The sequence below is a fragment of the Microtus ochrogaster genome, unplaced genomic scaffold, assembly GCF_000317375.1.
Source record: "Microtus ochrogaster isolate Prairie Vole_2 unplaced genomic scaffold, MicOch1.0 UNK66, whole genome shotgun sequence".
Taxonomy (NCBI): domain Eukaryota; kingdom Metazoa; phylum Chordata; class Mammalia; order Rodentia; family Cricetidae; genus Microtus; species Microtus ochrogaster.
The window spans coordinates 2,126,076-2,136,507 of NW_004949164.1; the positions used below are offsets into that span (position 1 = coordinate 2,126,076).

Sequence of the window (10,432 nt, forward strand, 5' to 3'; positions counted from 1 at the left end):
TTTTTTTTTAGATTTTTATATTGTGTTTGTGAATATTTGCCTGTATGAGTATCTGTGTACTGTGTGCATGCCATGTCTGGAAGTTGGAAGAGGATATCAGAGCCCCTAGGAATGGAGAACAGACCGTTGTGAGCGGCCTGTGGGTGCTGGGAATTGAAACAGGGTCCTATGGAAGAGTATTAAGTGCTCTTAACCACTGAGACATTTCTGCAGCCCTGGCACTGGTTTGTAAAGGTGTACTGTTGTTTTAAAGGTAAAAGGTCACGATTCCCCACCAATCTGAGTTGAGGTTTCACAAGGAAAGGTGATCGATGAAGGTTTTTGTATAAAATTCAGATTGCCTTGTGAAGATGCCAATGTTATTTGATAATCTATATTTGTTTATAAGTAGTCTCTTGTTTCTCCAAGGACACTTTCAAAACTTTATTTATTGTTTTAATTTTTAGCGATTTACGATGTGCCTGGGTGTGGACTTAATAGTTTCCTGCTGAAGATTTGCATATTCTCTCTCTCTCTCTCTCTCTCTCTCTCTCTCTCTCTCTCTCTCTCTCTCCACGTAAATATGGAGTTGATTTCTGGTGTCATCTTCCACTATCACTCTCCACCTTATCACTATTTTTGGTTCACATTTGTGTGTATAGCCTGCACATGGAGGTCAGAGGGGAACTTATGGGAGTAATTTCTGTCGTTACACTATGTGGGTCCCAAGGCCTGAACTTATTTATCATCAGGCTTGGTGGCCATCTCCCCCACCCTCTACACTTTATTGTCTGAAACAGGATCTCCCTCAGAGCTTATAGATTGGGTAGTTGTCCTGTGAGCTGGCAGGGTCTTTCCTACGACGCCTTCTCAGTGCTAGAGTTGCTCATGTCATTCTGCCTGGCTTGTTTTATTCCACATGGAACCTAGCGATCTGAACTCAGGTTCTCAGGCATGCACAGCGAGCACATTGCTGAGAGCCCCAGCTCTGCCTCCACCTCCTTCTCCTCTTCCTCCTTCATCCTCTACCCTCCCTTTCCTCCCTTTCTTAACCCCGAGTCCTGAGATAGCAGGCATGCACACCCACACCCGCCAAAACGCTTTGATCTGAGGGTACCTGATTTCAAGCATTTTTTTTTTAGTTATCATTTGTTCAAACATTATGAAAGGTTTTGAAGGCAATAATCACTGCGAGATTCATGTTCTTATTTTTATTTTACTGGCAACAAAATCTATGAAGAGAAGAAAATGAAAGTCACTTGATGAAACTACTATAAATTCTATATTTTCAAATTCTGTTCCTTACACATGTAGAGTTGCAACAATTTTAACTTAGCATTTCCCTTAGTTTTATTTATTTTCTACATATAGCGTTGGAGCCATTTAAATTTTGATTCAATTTTGCTTTTCTGGAGAGAAGCCCAAAGTGGCACCAATTTAAGAAACTCAAAATCCAGTCTATTCTTCCTGACGCTGTATCAATGGTCAAGCATCTCCTGTCTATTCTTAAAGCTCAGCAATCTTCTCTTGTGGTTCAGATTTTACACATTGTTCTTCACCCCATCCCTAGGTTCTTATATCATTTCCTTGTGAGTTGGTTCTCAGAAACTGATTTAGAAAGTACTTGTGTGGTCTAGTCTTAATGATAGATACATTTAAAGCTTGTAAGAAGAAAACCATGAGACTAAGATAAGTAATATTTTTATATTCACATTGCAAAGTAATAGTTATACTGAAAACTAGTTTAAGGAACTATAAGATAAAATTATAACAGAAATTGCTAACAATTTTTTTGTGCAACCACACACAAAATAAATATGTACTCACCATTGTAAAACTGAACCATGATGTACCCAAATGTTTACAGGGGTTCTCGCCAGAGGAGATAGAAATGCTGTTTTCAAATAGGGTACAAATATGTCTCTGACAATTCTAGAGTTTTGTGTTTAGAGGTTGTATAATAAGTTATCTATCAGTAAGAATTTTTCATAATGGGTTCACTCAATAGCTGGTAACTAGAACCGTATTCTCTACCCAATGCCTTGTTGCATGAATCCAATTGCAGAAACTGTCAATTAAATTAAAGTAGAATCAGATCCTTTTGCAGTTCTTTGGGAACAGAGAAATGGATAATGTTGTGAAGAGCCCACATCCCTACAAAGGGCAGCCACAGACAAGTCCTCTCTGCTAGAAAACTCATTGATTTATCCATACTGAAAAAAGAGGAATTCACATTTTCATCAATGCAGCAGTTATGGGAGAATCTAGACTGAAACTTTCCTGTGCATCCATTATCCTATTATCACACGGTCTATAATCTATTCTCCCGTAGAAAGTCGTCATGCACCCATGAAAAGTCTCAGTGCATTGGTGTCAATGGATTCTATTGACTGAAATTGCACAGTACCTGTCATCCCAGACGAAGGTATTTTGATTCTTCATCATTTCCTTACAATTCCTTTCTATGGCAGGATAATTATTAACCTTCTTTTTTGTGTGCTTAGGAAACTGCATTTTCCCTCATTTTCAGAAGTATTGTTTACTTGGGATCCACAGTGAAAAAATGACAATAATTGTAAAAATAAGACTTATTGATTCTTTCATGTAAATTTTCATAGTAGAAAGTTTGGGAGAGACACGAGAGAGATGACTTTGTACTTAAGAGCACTGTGTGCTCTTCCAGAGCACTTAGGTACAATTTTATAATATATAACATTTTCCCCGATAAAATTCTCAAAGAACAAATGTTCCTGTGGCTATAGAGCTAAGATAAGAAATTCCTGTCAGAAAAGAGAGATATTCTAGTTCTCTTGATAAAATTTACCAAATTTGTTCTCACATATCCTACTGGAATCACAGTCCTGAGAAAACCATTTTCACAATCTGCAATCAAAGCCCCTTATCTGGGGTGCCTAGCTGGAAGAGATATCTATATCGCTGTAATTTGCTTAGATCTTATTCAAGTCAAGGCTATGAGTCACCAGGATTACAGTTTAAGAATAAAAACATGTTTAGAGTGTTTTGCTTGGATTTTGTCTTACCCACAGTATTACAGAGCTGAGAATTCTTTCATGCTTACTAAACAGATAAATGAGAAAGACAATTTCTCAATTTCTTCCAGTGAGCATGCCAACACTCAGCCAAAAGTCCATCCCTGTGAATCAGCACAAGGGGGCTGAAAATTGCATAACCAAGGACCAGAAATTCTCGAACAATTATCGTCTCAGAATTGTTTCCTAAAGAGAGACTTAATAATAGAGAAAAAGCACAGTCAGTCCAATAGAAGAAAACAAAACAGAGCATCAGAAGAAGGACACTCTGAGCAGCTCTCAGCTCAGGGGGAGTTCTGTAGAGAAGCTTGGAGTTCTGAAGGTAGAGGACATGCTGGTGGTGCTTGTGGAGAAGAAGTACCATGTAGCCACTGGCACCTCCCATGGCTCCCTGAAACACAGCATCTCTCAGGACCATGAGAGGGAGAATAATCCATTTTGTTTTCTGACTTTCTAGCATAAAATGACAGTAGCTGTAACCATTCTTAAGCTGTGATATATTCAGGTTTATACTTGTGATGGAATGAATTAGGTTCACACTTATTAAAGCATTGAGTATCCAAAAGAATGAAAAGAATGGAAGGATGTGCCACGCAGACTGTGGTCTGAGCCTCCTCCACCCAGATGCTCTGGGACTGATGATGATGGCCTGGACCACAGTGAGGAGACTGCTGGTGCAGATGGAGACCCCACGGGAAACCCTCTCCAAGTAAATTAGGATTTTACATCCAATGTCATCTAGGAAGTTTCTCAAACCAAAAGCTACCATTGTGTTTGGCAATCCTTTTGCAAAAAGAATTATGATGTTTGTAAAAGCCAAGTGGATGAGAATAAGGTGGATGGGTTTCTTCTCAGTGCTCCCCCACCAACTGATCATATAATTCACAGAAACAGAAATGTTCCCCAGAGTGCCAAACACAGTCATGAAGAGGAAAACTATTTGCTTAGTAAATTTCAAAACCATTTCTTCCTTCCTAGGTAGAAAAATTTGTATTCCAGGCTGCAAACATTTTTTAAGAAGCATCAGAAATGTTAGACATGGACCTGAATAGCACACTTTTCACAATAGCCTTTTCTAGTGTGCAAGAGGCAGCGATGGCCACATGAAAAGCCTCCTTTTTCCCACCGCGGACTCTGGGATATTGTGTGTGCTCTAACACACAGCATTTGGTTACTACTGTTCAAAATCTAAAGTTTTAAAAGAGACTTTTAGTTTTGAGCTCTACTCTAGCAAAACTGACTTGTTTAAGTGTGTGTGTGTGTGTGTGTGTGTGTGTGTGTGTGTATTATCCTTGTTAACTCTCAGCATAGCTGAATTGAACTCCAAGTTTCTCCAACCACAATTTCTTCCTTGTTTCTCATTCTATTTCATATTTCCTCCCCAATTCCCAAAGCCTGAGGCTCTTGCTGACCCTGTCTGCCTTCCTCACATCCCACAGACACTGGGAAACACTGCTGGGTCAGCACCTGTAACATCTCTCAGATCTGCTAACTTTACCCTCCACACGGCCCCCTCCTTTGATATTCCTTTCTCATCTGTATCTTGCTTAGTATAACCACTCCCAGGTTTGCATTTGGTTTCAAAGCTTTATAATTTGGATTTCTTCTTTTAAATTTCTTGAGATGAACCATTCTGTGATTTCACTTCATATATATATAATTAAACAGTTCCCAATGTCAAGTTGTAGTGAATAACTTTTCTACATAGGGTTCAACAGTTAGAGCTGAATCATTGAAAGACATCCTGGAAAAGACTGTTGGGTTAAAAACTCATGTAACTACCAGATTGCAACCAGGGAGGGCATCGAGAGGTATCTTGGGGGCACTTCCTAGGAGAGTGGGTAGCAGAGGGCTGTGATCTCAGTGGATGTCTTCGGGGAATCTGTGACCCAGTGAGTGATCTCAGGGCATCTAAAGGAGTTTGGAAAAGTTCTGGATCAGGGGATAATGATGAGGTGGACAGGAAAGGGGGTCAATGAGGTATCATGTGCTGTTATGAAATGAGTGATTTTTGAGTTACGAGTCCTCAGTAATGGCTACATATAGCACGGTATGTTGGGGCATACTGCTGAGAGCAGGGATTCCCCCATCTCAGAGGCCATGGTGTCATTTGCCTCTGTGGGGCCTCGTGAGCAGCAGCTCTGCAGGTTGCTTCTCCTGTTTCTTTTCCAACCTGTTTTTCAGGCAGGCCACTTTGTTCTACATCAGTCTGAGCTGATCCAGAACTGAGATGTCGGCAGGATGCTATTCTTCATGTCTGGGAGCTCCATTCTCATTTCTTTGGCACCTTTTCTAGTATAAGAGGAATCTCGATATGTCATGAGTTTGTGTGTTCTGAGTACTTGGAACGCCTCTGTTCCCCTTGCTCTCTCCTGTTAAACTCACAGGATTGCTTTAAATATCATGTCTGATCTCACCTGTAACTCGTGTGACCTTGTGAGTTCATATTGCCTCATGACTCAAGAAATGTCAGTTATTGCCTTTCAACTGCTCCTCTGACAGAGGGGTAATTATCTCCTGTATCACTGAATCCCAGAATTCACGATAACCTTTTATATGTCTGTAAATAATGGAATATGCTCCAGATATTAATAGCAAGCGTATCAGCATAACTACCTTCATTAGCACATTTAGAATAATCATGAAATATTTGCTTAGAGATTAGAATCTGTAAAATCCCTGTGATCTTTTTGCTTCTAGTCCTAATGAAAAATATTTCATGTTTTCTGTTTGTTGAAGTTCCCACTTGCTAACCCTCTTTTCTTCTTTCCAAACTTTAAAGCTCTGAGTCCTATTTGAAGCCAGCTTTGGGACATCTTAAAAGTGATTTCTGTTTTCTAACTGAAGACTCACAGGGAGGTAGAGGTGGCTCATCTCCTAAATTAGCTTGTGGAATGTTTTACCTTAAAAGGTGTGATTTCTATTTACAGAGACAAAGAATACCATATTCTGGTATAATTCCAGAACTCTGAGTTGTATTAGTGATTTCTTCCATGCCAATTAATAAGATTATTGCTCCTTGTTGCTTAGCACTGGGATAAAATGAAGATGAGCTGTATCAGGATGTAGTTACTTCACAGCCTTGACTCTTTACAGCAGGAAGTCTCAAGATGGTAATGGTAACTGTTACTCTAGTAGTTTATGCTTCACACTTGCCAAGCATACAAGAGTAAAATTGACTTACAAGTATGTATAATATTATGTGACAGAGTCAAGAAACTTTAACAAAGACCTTCAAGTTTCCCGTAAATGGGTTTAGGACTTATCAAGTCATTGTAAAAGAAAACACTTTGGAATATGAAAATGCCTTAAGTATATAATCTTCCTGGCTTATTTTCCTACTGCTGACATCACAGGATGTACTATCCTCTCGTCTCAAAGTTATGCTTTTTATTTTGAATTTTTTTTTTACCATTTTACATGTATAGGTATTTTGTCGACATGTATATACCTGGTGCCTGTGGAGACCAGAAGTCATCAGATCTTTAGGACTACAGTTTCAGATGGTTGTGAGATATCATGTAGGTGCTGGGACAAACCCAGGTTCTGTGGGAGAGCAGCAAGTGCTCCTAACCACTGAACCATCTCTCTAGTTCCTGTCACAAGATTTTGATTGTCTATGAAAAATTTTCTATATCTTATTGAGTCCTTTTTAAAAGGCAAGAAGCTAACCTTAGGCAAAGACTCAGCCAGAGCTCTGTCATGACATTCCAGCCTGAGGATGCCTCAGCCTTTCTGTTCCAACTCTGTTTCTCCAGGAACTAGTTAGTCTCCTTTGATCTTTTTGGAGCTTTGTCAGGGTCAGGAGGAAACTGGAGGTCCTGGGGGTCCTGGAGCCTTGCACCTGTTCCCTGGATTAGTTAGAGAAGAATCTTCTGCTTTAATGAAACTCTCCATGGCACAGCAGAGGGGATCGAAGCTCTTACCTCCATGTACTCACCTGAGCCTCTGTGGTACAGACAGGATCTGGGGCAGCTCTGGGAAGTTGACGCTTGCCTGGTAATATTTGTACTTCAGGATTTGTGGGGCTCTTGGCTGCCATCAGGTATTGCAGACTTCACGTTTCATGTTGTCACAGTGTCAGGGGAAGGAAGGCCTCTGCAGAGCCCCAGTCCCTGAAGTACAGTTTTCCCTCTTTCCACAATTACTACATCTGTCCTGCTCAGAAGTAATTTCAAACTTAATTAAGATTTAATTATTTTGAGAGGAAGGATGTGAGGGGAGAAAATGAGCAACTAACTAAGTCTCTCTGTACGGAGCTCCCCACATCTCCTGACTGATTTTCATTGTCCCAAAGTGCCAAGCTGTGACCTGGAAGGGAACCAACTTCTGACAACCAGACCAAGTCTCTTGTTAGATGAGAATAGAAGAAATGATGCTCAGCGCTGAGCGTTCTGTTTGCCCGAGCAAGTCCCGAACATGGACCAGGACAGTTTAGAGTCCCTTGTTCCGCCTGTGCCCACCAGCAGGGAAGGGAAGGTCGTTGCTGTAACTGATGGTTTCATTCCTGCACATTAACCTTTTCATGGGATTTGAAATCTTAATGCCTCCCTAACCTTGGCCTTATTCCAAAAGCAACCTTTATTTAGTATAAAATTTATTAAGGCCACCTTATAACTTATGTGTGCCCAAGACTGCTCCTTCTTTGTACTTTATATTGTAGTTCCTAGGAGACCCTTCCTTTCCTGCACGCAAAGTGATGTAAATAAACATGCAGGGCTGAGACTGGAAGAAATGATATCATCATTTTTCCTTTTCTTATTTATTGTTTTTATTGAGCTATATATTTTTCTTCCCTCCCCTCCTTTTGTTTCCCCTTCCCTCTGCCCTCTCCCATGATCTCTACACTCCCAATTTACTCAGAAGATCTTGTCTTTGTCTACTTCTCATGTAAATGAGATCCATGTATGTCTCTCTTAGGGTCCTCATTGTTGTCTAGGTTCTCTGGGATTGTGAATTGTAGGCTGTTTTTTTCTATGTTTTATGTCTAAAAGCCACTTATGAGTGAGTGATATTTGTCTTTCTGAGCCTGGCTTATCTCACTCAATATGGTGTTTTCTAGATCCTCATCTTTTTTTTCTTGAAGGGAATGCACCACTGGGTTGCCTTGGGAGATCCATTCGAGGTCATGACTCTTACTCTGTGCCCCATACAGATGGTGTCTCCATACTTATAGGTGCAACTGGTACATAATAGAAGCTAAATATGCTTCTCTGTAAATGCAGTGGCAGCATTTGAGGAAACCAGAATTTCATCCTCTCTGTTGAAAGGGGAATCCAGGTGTAAAGAAACTAAGTTGTGTACTGCAAAGGTCAGGGTAGATAGATATTGAAAAATAAAATGATTTTTTCTGGCTCACCACTTCCTTCTTATGTCTCTCCCTACCAACCCCGAAACAGGGTTTCTCTGTGTAGAACTTGCTTTCCTAGAACTCTCTCTGTAGACCAGACATCCAACTGCTTCTGCCTCTGAAGTGGCGGGTGGGATTAAAGGTATGCACTACCCCACACGGCTCTCTGATGTCTTTCCTATTCTGCTTAGAAAACTTCTAAATTTCTTTTTTGTCTTTAAAATATAAAGAAAATATAGTTTAAAGCTTATGGTGCTCAGACTAGTTTATTCAATCAAAGATAAAATATCAGGAAGAAAGCCTTTTATGCAGCTTCCTCTGCGGGGGTCGGGGGGGGGAGTTCTGTAGAGAATATTGGCCACTCACAGACAGAGGACATGCTGGGGGGGATCACTGGTGACCTCGCTTTTGTTTTGAAATCTGATATCATGTGAGGGATTTTCCTGTTACCGGGTGGCACTGAAGATTAATAAATCATGGATGGGGAGATGGCTCAGTGGTTAAAATGCTTTGCTTCCAAGTGTGAGTCCCAACTCACTTAAATACCTATTGGTAGCTTGCCTGTAATTCCAGCCTCAGAAGCCAGGGACAGCTATCCCTAGAGGAACGGGACAGTGAGATTAGCCATGTTGATGAGCTCTGTGTTTGACAGCTCCAGACTCAGTAAAGAGGACATTGGAGGATGATTCCTGACACCAACCTCAGTCTTCTGCATGCGAGACAGTCCAAATGTACACGTGTGCAAACACACACACACACACACACACACACACACACACACACACACGTGCCTGCCCACTTGCAAAAATGTAACACACATTTAAAACACAGACACATAAACACAGATGCACATGAAAAATGGAAACCGCAGAATTCCCTCATGCCACTGCTTCCTTAAGGAAATTAAGAAACAAACCGAGTAAGCAAATGGATTTATTTGTGATTGGGCAAATTCAAGGAGAGAAAGAATCTTTCTTTCTCTGCATACTTCAGGGTGCTCTCCTCTGGACAGCAGATTAGGCATAGACCCAAACACCCAAACACCAATTCCCAAGCACAAACCAAACACAGAGATCCTTTACTAAGCAAGGCAAAGAGACAAGGTGGCTGAATCTGAATCAGGCAGAAACAGGAGTAAATACCTTTGCAAGTGTTAGCTTTAAGAGGGAAAAAGGCGAGGTCTGTGTTAGAATGAGCCAGGATGACTTGGTAAGTTTTGATTGAGTATTTTAATTAGGTTAGTAAAAATAAGGAATTTGGATTCCTTGACCTTGATGTTTTGAGAGTTGGACTGTGGTGATCAACCTCAAGAATTAGTCAGGCATAACAAAATGGCCAGTAAGGGAAAAGCCCTAGGTGGCCAGCTTTAGGAATGTAGTCTAATGGTTGAGCAAGAGAGAGGAAGGGGAAAGGGCAAAACCTGCCAGTGCCATGCTTGCCATACTCAGGCCAACATGTGTCTGACAGGCCCAGGGCTTCAGCCTTTCTCCTCCCCAAGGGTGGGGCTGATTCCTGGGCACATGTTAATTCTTTGGGTTTATTGTATCAATACTCAGGTAGAGAAATAGAGGTGACAAACGTCTCTCCTTAGAACGTCTGCTCCCGTACCAGCACAGTTCCACCATGACACCTCTTTCCCTGTTGGTCTCACGCTATGGCTCCTGTGGGTGCAGACGTGGATAACCATCAGTTTCCCTCATTTAGCTAACGTGAGGTCGTACACAGCCTGGGGCAGCCGTTCCCACTGCGGTGTACACAGAATTCTCTAAGCAAAATGTCAAGTGCTCTCACTGTATCCACCAGATGATATACTGGAAGGAAATGGATAAGTACATTTTGTTTTTCTGTGAGAAACATTTCACACCATGTATCAAAAGTCTCTTTGTTGAAGATTTTGTACCACATTTACTTTTAAAGATGCGTGAGAAAATATAGGTAACATATGGATCTGGATGGAAATGCTAGGTGAGGAACAGATCTCTCATTGTGTTCACACTGTCCACTCATGAGAGAGACTGTCCACTCATGAGAGAGACTGTCCACTCGTGAGAGA

At 41.1% G+C, this 10,432-nt stretch overlaps 1 protein-coding gene across 1 annotated transcript; it reads right to left on the bottom strand.

Annotated features, from left to right (window-relative positions):
- Positions 1 to 3,057: 3,057 nt before the first annotated feature.
- On the bottom strand, positions 3,058 to 3,993 carry LOC101986341 (vomeronasal type-1 receptor 4-like). The gene has a single exon (XM_005369930.2). The coding sequence runs from the start codon at positions 3,991 to 3,993 to the stop codon at positions 3,058 to 3,060; it is 936 nt and encodes a 311-aa protein (XP_005369987.1).
- Between the last annotated feature and the right edge of the window lie 6,439 nt (positions 3,994 to 10,432).

Bases quoted from the DNA above. Each gene is read 5' to 3' on its own strand.
- LOC101986341 (XM_005369930.2), bottom strand. From the start codon at position 3,993: ATGGTTTTGAAATTTACTAAGCAAATAGTTTTCCTCTTCATGACTGTG.